Source organism: Vanacampus margaritifer, chromosome 2, assembly GCF_051991255.1.
Source record: "Vanacampus margaritifer isolate UIUO_Vmar chromosome 2, RoL_Vmar_1.0, whole genome shotgun sequence".
Classification (NCBI taxonomy): Eukaryota; Metazoa; Chordata; class Actinopteri; order Syngnathiformes; family Syngnathidae; genus Vanacampus; species Vanacampus margaritifer.
Genome location: NC_135433.1, coordinates 12,682,235 through 12,696,781, shown reverse-complemented (window position 1 = coordinate 12,696,781; position 14,547 = coordinate 12,682,235). Strand labels below are relative to the sequence as shown.

At 42.4% G+C, this 14,547-nt stretch overlaps 2 protein-coding genes across 18 annotated transcripts in view; one reads left to right on the top strand and one right to left on the bottom strand.

Annotated features, from left to right (window-relative positions):
- Positions 1-83: 83 nt before the first annotated feature.
- On the bottom strand, positions 84-4,168 carry alkbh7 (alkB homolog 7). 2 transcript variants are annotated; one of them, XM_077558603.1, is made up of 4 exons: positions 3,775-4,168; positions 755-925; positions 553-677; positions 84-456 (listed from the first exon to the last, which is right to left on the bottom strand). In XM_077558603.1, the coding sequence occupies exons 1-4, from the start codon at positions 4,045-4,047 to the stop codon at positions 336-338; spliced, it is 690 nt and encodes a 229-aa protein (XP_077414729.1). In that variant the 5' UTR covers positions 4,048-4,168; the 3' UTR covers positions 84-335. The 2 variants fall into 2 exon arrangements, with proteins under 2 accessions (XP_077414729.1, XP_077414730.1); XM_077558604.1 differs by having other exon boundaries at positions 602-677.
- Positions 4,169-10,824: 6,656 nt separating this feature from the next.
- Positions 10,825-14,547, top strand: part of cacna1aa (calcium channel, voltage-dependent, P/Q type, alpha 1A subunit, a) — a 91,372-nt gene continuing 87,649 nt past the window's right edge. For 11 of the 16 annotated variants that reach the window (XM_077557049.1, XM_077557050.1, XM_077557043.1 and 8 more), the window contains exon 1: positions 10,829-12,605. In XM_077557049.1, the coding sequence (XP_077413175.1) occupies positions 12,256-12,605 (350 nt within the window). In that variant the 5' untranslated portion in view covers positions 10,829-12,255. Of the gene's footprint in view, positions 12,606-14,547 lie in introns of all 16 variants that reach the window. The other 5 variants (XM_077557048.1, XM_077557047.1, XM_077557041.1 and 2 more) reach the window with 3 other exon arrangements.

Genomic DNA, 14,547 nt, shown 5'->3' with positions numbered 1-14,547 from the left:
CTTTACCACCAGCCAAGATTGAATAGGTTTGTCAACATGCCAACAAATTGAGATTTGCAGGGAAAATAAATACCTCAGAGGACTGCATATTTGACAAACATGTTAAGAGGTAACACATTTATTTATTAATGTAAAGGTGCTAATTATTGTAATCCATGAAAATATGGATTCAAAACATACTTTGTAATGTATTTTCATCAAATACAAGCACATTTCATTCTGGATGTGGACTACTGCCCATATATACAGTGAGGATGACATCAACCAATGAAGGCCATTTACATTGTCTTTGGAGCTCAGGTAGAATTCATATCTCAGCTGATCTGAAGTGCATTTTAAGCCGGAAGGTTCCGACAAATAACAGAGATGCGTCGCTGTCGAGGCACTCTCTGTCCATTAAACAAAGACTCTTCATCTTTTAAGATCTCATGAGTGAAGTTGTATCTGGCCTGGTCCCTGTAATATGAGAGGAGAAATACATTAGTACGAAAGGGAAGTAAATGGATAGCCACAGCAACTACATCTCCAAATAAGGTACTATCGGTGCTAAACCTTAGAATATAGAGGGAGCGTCTAGGCAGCAGCAGGTCAAGCCACTCACTGGGAGCATCTTCTTTGACTAAGCGCATGACACTATCTGAGAGAAGACTCAACCCAGTGATGGTGCTGCCACAGAACTAAAAAAAATGACAAAACAAGTGCATAGTTGTTATACTGTACATTTCCAATTGTCATTAATTTTAATGTCATTTACCTTGACACTGTCAATGTGAGGTTTGATATAGCCGGTTTTGTCCAGATCTAGGATATGGACTGGGCCAAGTAGTGAGCTTCCTGTAGCAAATACAGATCGGACACGGCTTAAGATGGTCTGGCATGCTGCTCCCCACGTCTCACGTTCCGTTTCTCTGTATCCATGAATAGCCTAAATGGAAGGAGGTGAGCACAGAAAGCATGGTTAGGCTTAACCTGGTGAATCAACAAATAAGAGTGTAAAGTTGGCTGTTGTGAGCTCAGGTTTGTGGCTGGCTGTCACCTGGTTAACTGTCAGCCAGTCTGCATGTTAGGTGATTTCCTAGGCATCTATTTTGGTTCCTTTTGTTCCAAGAAAGCGATTGATGGTGCGACCAGTGGCTGTCTGTAACCACTTGTATTACGATACGGTCTAGCTAAAGGTGATTGGCTAAATTAAATGACCAAATCGATCACCTAATCTTGTCGATCACAGACGTGCTTTTGTGGTGAGTTAGTTCTGCTTTGTAATTTGCTATCTTCTACTTTAAAAGTGAAAAAACACTTTCTGTTTCTTCACTTCCAATTCAAGGACGCATCTGTTGAGGAAGGGCGCATCTGTACTCGCTCCTGCACTCGCTCCTGATTTTTAACTACATTGTTGCAATATGCCTGGCGGGAAAAGAGCTGACGAGACTTGCAAAACTCAAAGAAATGGTCACCGAAATACTTAAACTGGAAAAGAGCATCAAGCCACTTCTGCAGCAAATTCAGCAGTTGAAGAAAGAGACATAAGAAAAAGATCGACACATTGTCGCCTTGGAACAAAAAGTGGATGATTTGGAACAGCCGCGCCGCGAAAGCTGCGGCCGGCACAAGTGCAGTTGATTCTGACCAAGTGACAACTCAACTCAGAGATTTGGGATTAATTGTGGATCCAGCGCATATTCAGATGTTCTTTTCACTTCCAACTGGGGGAAACAACCACCGGCAGTTCTGATTAGGTTTGTTCACAGGAAGAAAAGTATTGCTCTTTTGAGAGATAGCTACAAGCTTAAAGGTAAACATGTCTACGTCAACGAAAATCTCACAAAACGGAAAGGGCGCAACAATTGAGGAAGAATGGACTTTTAGATAACACATGGACAAAAGACTGTTGGATCTTCATTCAATCAAAAGAAGACTCATCTGAGAAGAAAATATGGATCGTGAAAAGAGTGGAAGAATTTGCAGAGTTTGAGAGACAATAACTGCAATCAGTAACTCACATCATTAAATTGTGGATTATGTCTTACCCAAATTAAATTATTGTAATATATTACAAATTAACCCAAAACTAGAGCTGTCATGATTTGAATAATATAAATGTAGCATATGATTACTTGCTGACACTGCCAAGGTTAACTCTGTTTATACACCTGTATTGATAACATGTATTGCTGTTCTTGTAAGAATGTAAGAATTGTCTGGCTCTTTATCTGTTTGGACATTTGTTGCAACATGCAAGGCTGTCGTGATAAGGTTGTATAGTGGCTGCAATGTATCTGCTGTAAATAGTTGCAATGGGGTTGGGAACATGGTTCGGGGATGCGCATAGCGGCGGCTACTCCGCCGGGTGGGCTGGCCTTAGTGAACGCTCAGGAGTATCAAGATCTACGCATCATCGGATGCTGGCAACAGTGGTGGCTGAACTGACCGGAATGGAGTGAACGTTGCTGTGGATGCAATGGGCAGAATGCAAGCCGATCGACTCTTCTGAAAGCCACATGTGTGAAAGCTGATCCAAGGTCAGCGAAGACGCTACTGGTAAACGAGCATGCGCTCGCCTTGGCTGCTTGCCTGGTTGGGTGGGCCTGTTGGTGGCGTCTGGGAACCGATTTATCAATTCCAAATGTTTGGTACTAGCTGCAACTTAAACACGGACATTACTCAAGATGAACTTAGCGAGGAGCGTACAGACTTAAAGGTGTATTTAAGGATCTTCTCGAAAAGTAAAAGCCAAACGTCCGTTTGTCACTTTAAAAAAAAAATGCATCATACCAGCGCTCCTGCTTGTCCGGGGGAAACGCCTATCAAATGTCGGGAACATGCAACCTCATCTTCATCATCATCTTCATCAGTCTCTGCACCCGGCCTCATTTCATAGACCATAGGTGTTGAACTACGGTCCTCGAGGACCGCAGTCCTGCAGGTTTTTGGAGGTTTCCCTACACAAGCTGATTCCAATTAGCAGGATCGTTATCAGGCTTATGCAGCGCTTGCTGATGAGCTGATCATATATCACATCATATACAGCTGTGTTGGGGAAGGAAAACATCCAAAACCTGCAGAAGTGCGGCCCTCCAGGACCGGAGTTTGACACCTATGTCGTAGACGGATGTTCTCTTGCAAATGTCAGCCATTTTTCAAAGTATGCGGTGAGATCGGCAGAACTACAACGATGAATGGCTGAATCCGAAGCTCTGCGGCTACATGCTAAAAGCACTTCAAGTGTGCATGCGCAGCTAGGAACGAGCATGCACAACGTTGTTATGGCAGATTGATTGATGGGATCGATAACAAATCGTTAAGATGATCCACCCGGAAGACACAGCGACAAAAAAGATCCTTGAATACACCTTTAAGTCTGGGATTGATAACAATATGAATCAATGACTATAATAATCAATGTATATGACTGATGCGTATAGTAAGAATTGATGACGACGGGTTACTAATCAGCCATGGCTTCTACCCGTCAGCCCTTCTTACGGATGTCAATGTTGCAAATTATATGATGTGATCGATGTCACCTGTAATAATGTGTCCGAAAGGGGAAAAAATGAATGAAATAAAATAAATAAACTATTTCTCCTAAAATAAAAACCTATATTCTAATATTATTTCTATGAAGTTGTATTCATTTATTCTCACTAATCTCTTCTTCATTTCGTGGCATTTATTTTGACTGCACTAGTACTGCATGATAGTGTTGATTAGTATACGAGGGGTAACCTAGTGTGACTACACTGTTTGTGAAAATAGTAATACATTAGGACTTACATCATCCCAGTGATCAAATTCGTAACGTTTCTTCTTCAAACCGGGTTCCAGCTCACGCAGAAGGTCACCCTCCTCTTCCTCAGTGATGAAGGCCGTCCTCACCTCAACCTGTGACCCGAGTCTCTGCAACAGAGCCCGGCTTGACCCGACTATCAGCGGGTCGTCCCCTTCAGCTTTCAGGCCGCTATCTGCCACAAAACTCAGGTAGCGAACGGGACTTTTGTAAATAGTTGCCTTATTAACAATTTTTGCCGCATTCAGTAGCAGTTTCATATTTCTGTCTAAAATGCAATCTTCGCACTGTTATGTTTAGTATTAGTTTCGTATAGCTGTTATTTTTTCTTCAATTCAACTACCAGCGTAGGACGCCATCTTTAAAACGTGATGCATTTTGGGTAGCGTCGCCAGAGGAAAATGGTGATCCTACAGTTCTTCAATATGACCGCTCGAGGTCAGTAAAAATCGGGATTTTAAAGTCACGTCTGCATTTTTTCTTTCTAAACTGGTTCACGCCAAAAAGAAGAGACGTCTGGCAACGCCACATCATCTATTCAGGTTAACCACAGTATTGAACATAAATCGACACTGAGCAGTAAGCACCATTGTCTTTGTTTATAAAGGTTACCGGTTTTGTTGGTGGACCCTGTTAATGCGTTTTAGTTTAGTTTTTGGTCCATTTTTTTGTGCATAAAATATACCAGCACAGGAAATAATAATGCGTATGTAGGATAACATGCCATCTCATGGTGCAATATGTGCGCGCGTTTAGTAAACTTGTTAGATAAACTGATGACTTCATCCTTACAGATTCCCCAAGGAAGAAGGGGGGACAGACAAAAAAATGACCTACTTAGCACTCAGGACATGTAACCGTTTCTCTGCTCACTGTGTTGTTACTGAAGAACCAGCCATAGTGGTGCACAGAGACTATAGAATAGTTGGCATACAATTGCTCATCTGATTGAGATACAGTATCTTGTGCCAAAGAACCAGTTAGGGATTGAGACATTAATGCACGGAAATAATTTAACTTTAGCGGTTTGGAAAATGGATGAATGGATGGAGGAGGTGATTTCCCCCCACTCTTTTATGTTTGTACTTTTTTGTTTTGTTTTGTTTTTACTAAATGCATATATTTGAATTGTTCTGTCCCACACATGCAGTGAGGGAGCTAGTCAGAGTGATGGGGCTTTGCACATGACAGGAGTAGTGCCCGGTGCCTTGCTCAATGGCGTCTCGGTGATACTCAGGAAATCATCCAGCCTCCACAATTCATAGTAGGTAGGAGTTACTTGTTTTGTGTGTCCATGGCAAGTCTATTTATTTGGTCCGGATCAAGTCTTAAACCTGAGGCCCTCGCCTTATGGATGAACTACTACCACAGCTTTATTCATCCTAGATGTTAAAACATACATTATGCTTATTATACACATAATATCCATGTTCAAACACATCCATTATTTATAAAAGGATGATTAGTGCACCCTCTGTTAGCCTACTGGTGGTCTTGGTCAGTGAGCATCTGCAATAAATCTTATACCCCCACACCAACACACAATTCACACACAGACAGACACACACACATACACATGATTGATGTGGTACCCATTTCATTGGTGAATACCATGTTGTTGCTCCCAGCCTTAGCCATCCTCCTGTTTTTCACTGTATAACTGGATCCAAATGCAATTAAAATGGATTTTATGTAATTATGTGGAGCCCTAGTAACCCAGTAGCATATTATGTATTTTGTGCAAAATATCAGGGTATCAACCAGGTTAACCACTGCTCAATGCAGTTGGTATGTGTAGCATGACTGAAAATATGTAAATAAAATAAAATAAAATACAAATACAGCATTAGACCCCAATTCCTTTTTTTTCTCCATTCGTTGTTTTTCTCACTGTAATACTATATTTGAAAAAAACATCCAGTTTTTCTGTTGCAATGATGTGGATTCATCTTGCAGAGGTTTACATCTCAAGTCTACATCGGATGGAGTGGGTTCAGCAGGGGCGGAGTGCACTACAAGCATCCAGCCATTGAATTATTCAGTCTTATGAATCATTGAGTCACGACACTCCTTTTTTGGCCCTCTCCTCACATCTTAAGACAAAGTCAGCTATCCACCATGTTTTAAGATATGTCTTGTCTTAAACACTTCCTGGTCACTGTGGTAAAAAGTAATGGTGTCATACTGTAGGTACGGTCTCAGGAACAAAATATCAGGAAGAGCCTAATAGAACATCTGAACTTTATTTTAGGTTTATCAGAGGAACTTTAAGGGGGAAGTCAACACAAAAAAAATCTTCACAATAATATGTTCTATTCAGCCCCACTAGTCTAAACACGGTATTTTGACTAATATTACGTTTGTGGAATATGAGTCAAGCAGCAAAATCCACCCGCTTTCATCCAACTCAGGGGGCGGCCATTTTGTCACTGTCGACTAAAGATGACATTACAGTTGCTCAGGCTCAGGTACGGAACAATCACGGCTCACCTGTTTTCAGAGTTGTTCTGAGTCGTGATTGATTGTTCCCCGAATCCTGAGCAACTGTTTTATAATTTTCAGTCAGCAAGTGGCAAAATGGCTGCTCCCTGACATACATATGACTGGACTGTCAATGCCACTTACTCGCTGTTGGGAGAAGTGAAGCCTCCGGTGGCCATTTTACGTTGCCACTCACTAATGCCACTTAACTTGAATTCATTGATTTCTCCGCGGCGTTTTCATGTTATATTCTGCCTCTACGATGAAAAATGCCACCGTATATGACATACAGTTGTACCAATAAGTCTGGGAGCAGCGCGACATATACATTTTATTGCTGAGAAAATATTTTTAATTTCCTCTTATAATTTATATTTCTGGGTGCTACTTAAAGATTTGCCATCAACAATCAAGTGAAAGTAAAGCCCAAACAGGTTAAAAAAAATAAATAAATCACTGCAAAATCAAATGTGAACCTTACCTCTGTGAGTCACAGTTAACGATATTGAGATGATATACTCTGAAAGGTTGATGCAAACAAGGGTCCCTATCTATCTATCTATCTATCTATCTATCTATCTATCTATCTATCTATCTATCTATCTATCTATCTATCTATCTATCTATCTATCTATCTATCTATCTATCTATCTATCTATCTATCTATCTATCTTACTCTGTCTGCATGCCCTTGTGGTGGGGTCATGGAGCCTCTCACAGTCGGAAGCATTGCTTAAATGGACACACAGCTAAACGATCGCTTTGCTTTCTGGCGTATCAGATAGACGTTTAAGGTCGTGCTATTATTGATTGTAGTCTGCACAAGGAAGGTTTCTCTCCTGTTTCTCTCTCCAGCACGGGGCGAATAATTCTCCCGGTCACCCTTAAATATGTATCGTCATTTCCCATTCACAGAGCCAGCTATTTCTGGAGTCAATCAATTAGGAAACATAATAGATTTTTGAGAAAGGTTGTCCTGTGATGTTGTGGGCTACAATCCTATGCTGTGCCTATAAGAGGGACTCACTAAAGAGTATTTCCCCCCCACACACACACCTCTCATTCAAGGAATCCATACAATCAAATAACAAACAGCATTTCTTTTATCCAAATGGAGCAGGTTCAATCAACTTGAATTGAGTAGCACTCCATTAGTCCAGCATTGAGCCTTTTTGGCCTGTCATGGCTGTTGTCTCTCTTGTTCAACAATGCGAATATAAGCCTTCACTTTTGAGTGTATACTGTATGTAGCAGGCCACGTCAAATGTCTATGTGGCATTGCCCATCCCTTTTTCAATTTACATACACGCATAATGCTTTGGCCCCTAGTGTTAATTTCGTCAACGAAAACTAAACAAAATCAATTTCGTCAACACACATTTTTCACTGGACTAAAACTAGACAAGACTAAAATCTATGGACGTTTTAGTTCCTGAACAAAAACAAGACAAAAATGATATGATTTTGTAAAATCTTGTCTGCTAATCTGTCTGTCACTGTGACACTGTCATGTGACACACAGTGACACACAACCTCTCAAATCGTATGCAACATGCACAAACACATGGGACAGACAGGAAGTGGATTCACGGTGACGTGAACGGTTAAGAAAAAGTACATTATAATTATATTGTAATAAAAATCCAACGGCTATAGTGTTCCAACAATAATGTTAATCCAACCGCTAAATAATGCTGGCTAATTTACTAGTTCATAGCATGGAGCCATAGTAGCCACTTTTTGATATATTGTAATTGTGTGTGAAAATTTTATGTGTAATAGTTTTAGATTTGAAATGTTCAACATAATCTGCTGACAAAAAAAATAGGCAGGGGTAAAATGATTGTCCTGACTAAAACTTGACTAAAATGTTGATTAAAACTAGACAAATAAAATTCTGTTTTCTTGGACTAAACCAGTGGTGTCCAAACTCGGTCCTCGGGGGCCGGTAGTCCCGCAGGTTTTGGATATTTCTCTCCTCCAACACAGCTGAAGCTCATCAGCAAGCTCTACTAAGCCTGATAACAATCCTGTTGATTGAAACAGGTGCGTTGGAGCAGGGAAACCTCCAAAACCTGCAGGACACTGGCCCTCCAGGACCGAGCTTGGACACCCATGGACTAAACAATAGACTAAAATGCTAGATTACAGTTTTTCTCCATAGATTTGGCCCATTTCTTGAAACTGAGATGACATTTTCAGAATACCATGGACAAATCCCAAAACCACCTTACAATTGGTGTCAACTGAATGGCATTTCTCATTGCTTTCATCAAATTGCCAATGTCTTAGTACATGTCTCAATTGCCTGTGCAAATGATTGTGTACATTTAGCCTACAGTTAGCACAATGTGCCCACATGTAGCACATTTTCCAAATGAATAGATCTGGCTGATCAAACTGGACTAGTTGCTTTTCAGTCTAATGGATATCCTCTCCAAAACATGTCAGCAAGATTTCAAGTCATAATATCCAAAATCATCTGTTCAATTGTCAAAATGAGTCCAACATATCACAGGGGATCAGTGTAGAGGATGGTTGAGACGTTTTTCCTTGCTGCATTACAAGGGAAAATATCCACTGCGACGTGGATGAAAACCTTTGGCCAAACAGAGAACAGCGTATGGATGGCCACGAGAATGAGGACGATGGCCAAGACGGGGGAAGGTGATGATCGTGAGTAAATTTGACTCTATTTTGAGTGGGACCAAATAGAATCAGTTTTGGAGTAGGCTAATATTTACACTTGAAAGAGAGTAAAATAAAGAATTAAGTGGGTGGAGAATGCCAAACCGCAAACTTTGAAAACTGCATATGTAAAATACTTTCCCCCCCTCAGTTTAATATAAAATTTCATTTTGTTAGCGGCACCTCTGCTGTTGTGACAAAACATTTAATGATTTTGACTGGCAGTGCTCACAGAATACCAAAGGGACGATGCATTTTGGGGGCACTGACTACTTGTATGACATAGAAATTAGATTTTGACACATAGGTAAGCTGTTTTGGGAGAGATATTAGCTTTTGCAGATGATCTATGGTGTTGTGCAAAATCATCCAAGTTGCTTTTGGCAAAAGCACTGAGTGAATGCAGATGAGCCAAAGCAATTGAGAAGTATCTTTGCAGTTGTGACAGTACCAGCTCTTTGTTTGGGAAAGGAACTTGGAGTGAAGCATGTGTGAGCAGTTTTTGGATAGATATGTGCTTTTGCTAATGAACTGATAGGTTGTGCACAAATGTCAGTCTGTTCGGCCAAATGAGCTTGCAGTTTTGAAAATGTCATCTCAGTTTCAAGAAATGTGCCAAACCTATGGAGACAAACTGTAATAGTCGACTAACGATTGACTAAATAAAAATGAGACAAGGTTGACTAACTATGTTAAAAACTAACAAGCGTGATTGAAAGTGGACTAAAACTGAGAATGAACCACGGCAGGAGTGCGGGTTAGACTGACATATTTTATTGTACCAAATCAAAATCAAAATGACAGCACGAACTCCGGGGGTGACCGTGACAAGCGGCAATGATCCCACACGGGCTGATCACCACCCGGGAACTAAATACACCCACACTAATTTGGTAATTAGCCACACCTAGGGCCAGGCACAAGTGGCTGAGGGCCCGGATTGGTCAACCCGCGGCAGGGCGGGAACCCACTCAGGGCCCTCAACCAAAGCCAGATCTTCCCAGACATGACAGGGGTCACAAGGTAGTTGTTACTGTGAAGGCGCTCAATATAATTTAGAGCACTACTACCATTATGTGTTTTTGTAATCTCCAACATTTTGCACCTGGGGTGATTGCCACCGGTGTTCACCGCAAGCAGTGCCACTGCAGTTATATTTGTAAAAGGCAGAATTGCTGATACAGCTTTTATTATAATGTGCAGGTGTGCCTAAATTTGTGGAATGGTTATTTTTCTCTAGGTGTACAACTGTACGCAGTACCCCAACTCCCACCCAAAGTCAGCTGGGTTAGGCTCCAGCACACCCATGATCTTAATGAGGATAAACAGAAAAGAAAATGCTGGATGAATACTCTGCATTAAGTTGCTTTTTTTGTGGTTCTGTGGTTATTGATAAAATGGAGACATCATGTCACTTTTCCTCTTTCCCATCGCATGTACTATTAGCAATATAAAACTCAGTTTTGTTGACTGAGCGAAAGTCTTTTAACAACACACAACAACATTGTTTAAACTCCCAAATTGTGTTTATTGAGACATATTACCAGGGGCGGGAAATGTAATTGTACTACAATTCTTGTGCGTTCAACTGGTTGGAGGCGCCACTGTATGTTGTGTATGAGCTGTGCATGTAATAGCAAATGGTCACACCTTGCAGATGCCACTGTTTATGAGTGAGGGGAGGGGAGGAAAGGTGGCCAACTTGGGGAAGGTGGGGGGTAGAGTATAGAGCGCTCTCCTCCTCCATTAATTTCCAAATGTCTGTTACTAAGAATAGCCTCCCTCCTTCTTCTCCTTCCATCTCGAACAAACACACGACTCGTATGCGCGCGCAGGTGCGCACGTGTACGCGCCGCATCTAACCAACACCCCTTTCCTCTGCTCTGCGCATGCATTTGGCAATTTCTATGCGCATTCAAATGTATTTTGGAATACGTCTTCAAAGAGGGAGATCAGTACTGATGGCATTTTCGTCCTTATTGTGACTGTCATGAATCAGGGCTTGGTTTAGAGCGCGAAGCAATATTGAAGCCGGCTGCAAATGGCATACGTGTGCTAGTAGGTGCTTGCGTCACAACGTATGTGCGGCTCGAGCGCTCCCAGTACGGTGCATACGTCAGCTGTGTGGCTGCATAGTTTAGACACATACTGCGCTCTATCATTTCTTTCATTACTGTCTCCATCCATCCCTCCATTCCTGCGTCCCTCTCCTTCTCCTCCCCTTGGGGCTGCTGGTGGAGAAAGCCACCACCACCCCGCACCACCTCCCCCATACACTCCAATGAGAGCGAGAGGACGCTCTATCCGGACATCCAAGCGGTCCAAGAAGAAGGAGGTTCGACTTGATCGGGACACGGTGAGAGACTCTGTCCATGGGAGAGTGTAAGACGGCGGGGAAGAGGCCGTCCCACTCGTGTCTTTGACGCCGTGTCCTCTCCGTCCGTGGATGGCTAGGCAGGTGTTGCAAGCAGGGAGGAGGATGCAGTTCGCCGTTCTCATCTCCACTACGACGGCATGGACATTTTAAAGCAACATGGGATTCTCCGCCTTTCCCTTTTTGCACGGCGTTTTGTATTTTTAAACCAATGAAAATTTCCCCCCCCCCTGTCGTGTTCGAGGCTTGTCAGACCTTTCACTTTAAGGTAAAATTAGCAGTGCCACACTGCCACGTTATCGCAACACTACCAAATATTGCGGATGTTTTAGAATTAATTAAATAAATAATGGTCGCATTCTATTTCCAATGTTTTTTAAGTGAACTCGGTGGTTTCAGGGATGAAGGATTGCACCATCTGACCACTAAACGTTCGAGTTGTTTTTTACCATTAGATGCCGTGAATGTGATTTATTAGGCCCGTGCCGTTTTAGAAGCGTCTGTACTGTCATGACATGTTGTCATGACAGTGAAGAACTAAATCTTGTGGCGCCTCTGGAGCGTTCTGATGCAGCAGGCATGACGAGCCATGGTTCGTGTTGAATAAGTCCCCATGATCTGGCGGTGGGGGTTCGTCCTCAGGGTTTGGACGGATCCAAGACGACTGTAGGACTTGAGACGCCCTTCAGTGTGACTCAAAAGACCAAACATTTGATTCTCTGGCACCCGCGGTTGGCCCCTGGCAGAGACGAACAGGGAAGGTGGTCTCTACGTGGGCCCCCAGACCAGAAGCTGCACAACCTCGACCCATTCGAACATATGAGATGTTCTGATCCAGATGGGATGTAATGTGTGGCTGTGCATCTGAGCACCGGTCTCCTTCTCCGCTGCTTCGTCAAGATTGGCTGCTTCTGGTTTCCAGAGAATGGCGCGGTTTGGAGACGAGGTACCAGCCAGGTACGGTGGAGGGCCTGGTGGAGGGGGCCCAGGTGGCCGTGGTGGAGCCAGACAAGGAGGACCACACGGACATGGACACGGTCATGGGCATGGACATGGGCACGGGCATGCCCATGGGCATGGGTTGGGCCACGGTCCACCCGGGGGGCCAGGAACCCAAAGAATGTACAAGCAATCCATGGCGCAGAGGGCCCGGACTATGGCCCTGTACAACCCCATACCAGTCCGCCAGAACTGCTTCACTGTCAACCGCTCCTTGTTTATTTTCAGTGAAGACAACTTTGTGAGAAAATACGCCAAAAAGATCACCGAATGGCCATATCCTTTACCTGCACTGTTGTAAGTACAATCCCACTGAAGAGCAGGTAGGCTCATCATGATGGAGTGAATGACAGAGATCTAACAAGAATGCATGTCCACGTGACTGAGGCTGGACTTGTAATTTACGCTTAATGAAAAGGTGGCGGCAGAAACTGCAGCCCCCTTTTTATGAGCTGTTGATCGGCATCAATCACTTATGTTAGTAATTCCACGTCACATCACATGGGAGCCTGATATATGATCCCTGAATGGACTCTGTGTGTGTGTGTGTGTGTGTGTGTGTGTGTTTGTGTGTGTGTGTGTGTGTGTGTGTGTGTGTGTGTGTGTGTGTGCGTGTGAGCGTGTGCGTGTCTGTGTGTGTAATTGTGTTTTGATGCAGATAGGAGGGGTGTGGGTGGTATCTAGGGGGCGCTGCTGGTTGCTGATGTCAGCAAGTACAGATTAGCAGAAAGAACTGGGAGAGGAGGGTAATGGTGGCATGGGTGATTCCAGGAGAGAGGAAAAGCAGCTTCAGTGTGTGGGTGTATGTAGTATACCTGTGCCTAGTGCTTTACGAGAACAAATGTCTGACCACATAGACAGTCATGGGGACATCTTGCGCATTGGGTTCCAAAAACCAACTGTCCTTTGGGAGCAATGAGACCTGAGCATGTGTGTGCATGTGTATGACGCAAGCTTCCGTATTACAATTCTGCAGGTGTCTTTCTAGTTATGGCGTGTGTGTGAGCTTGAAGGCATGGCCGTCTTTTGAATTGTACAGACCATGGTCTTGTCGTTTTAAATTATTTTTAAGACTAAAAAGGCTCAAATCTGCATGAACGTGTCTTCCTTTTCCCTCTCTGTGTGCATGTGTGTGTATGCAATTTCAGACATCTGCACATTGCACCATTCAGCGTAAATGAATCGAAAGAGATTTCTCCATTTTCAAGTTGTGTGAGTGATGTTCGTCTGAATCCGCGTAAATTAAACTTTGTGCTTTGTGAATGTTAATGACATGAGTGGAAATTAGAGTAATGATTGTATTGATCGCTGCCGATGCTTGAGCTGTGACATTACACACACTAATTGGGCTGCTCTGGTGAAATGCAGGAGCTACTTATGCTTATGACTCACAGTCTATTACTAAACTACGGAGCTGTTCAAAAGGAGGCTGAGGTCATATAACTTGGATTTAGTTTACATAACCTAGTGCTGACATTCAAATTCACTTGTCCAGGTTAATATGTTACTGTGAAAGCAATTCATCGTGCAAATTTCTATTTAATGTTTTCAATGGGCAGAACCATTGAAACACATGACAGAGTCTGGTTGGTTAATTATATGTATCGTAATTTACTCAATGTTTGAAATGGCAAATGTCAAAGGCAAACATGTTACCCAAAAATATGACATGAAGAGGACAAAATAAGCATTAACCTTTACAATAATGTTTAAACGGTATCACCTGGACTTCTGTTGCTTTCAAATCTGTATTCATTGCCCTATCTTTGTTATTGGATGCTCATAAGAGTTGAACTTAAAATTTCCAGAAGAATTGTTGTGCTTGCTGTTAAGCAAAGATGAAGGAAGCCAAGTCATAACTTTTTCTATATGAACTAAATCTTCCACCGTGGTGCATTGTCCATGAAGTATTATGCTGATGAATGTCTAGAAAGTATCATGCAAAATATACAGCTTGTAACTTGGAAAAGGAACGCCCATGGTTCATCCGTTTATTGCCATTAGTTCTTTGACCTTGTATACCTTTAATGAGACTGCTATTAGAAAGCAGAAAATACATTACAATTAATCATGAATGTTACTTGAGTTCAACAATCAACATTCGGGTACAATGTTTCAAGTTAACAGCATGAGAAATCTATTAAGAGATGTTGGATTGTGCTAAGAGGCAAAGCTTGAATTGTTAAAGAGCAATGTGCTACAGTGGTTTAAAAACATT

Bases quoted from the DNA above. Each gene is read 5' to 3' on its own strand.
- alkbh7 (XM_077558603.1), bottom strand. From the start codon at position 4,047: ATGAAACTGCTACTGAATGCGGCAAAAATTGTTAATAAGGCAACTATT. The intron at 926-3,774 runs GTAAGTCCTAAT...CCTTCCATTTAG, and splicing joins AATTTGATCACTGGGATGAT to GCTATTCATGGATACAGAGA. The intron at 457-552 runs GTTTAGCACCGA...CTCATATTACAG, and splicing joins CGCTCCCTCTATATTCTAAG to GGACCAGGCCAGATACAACT.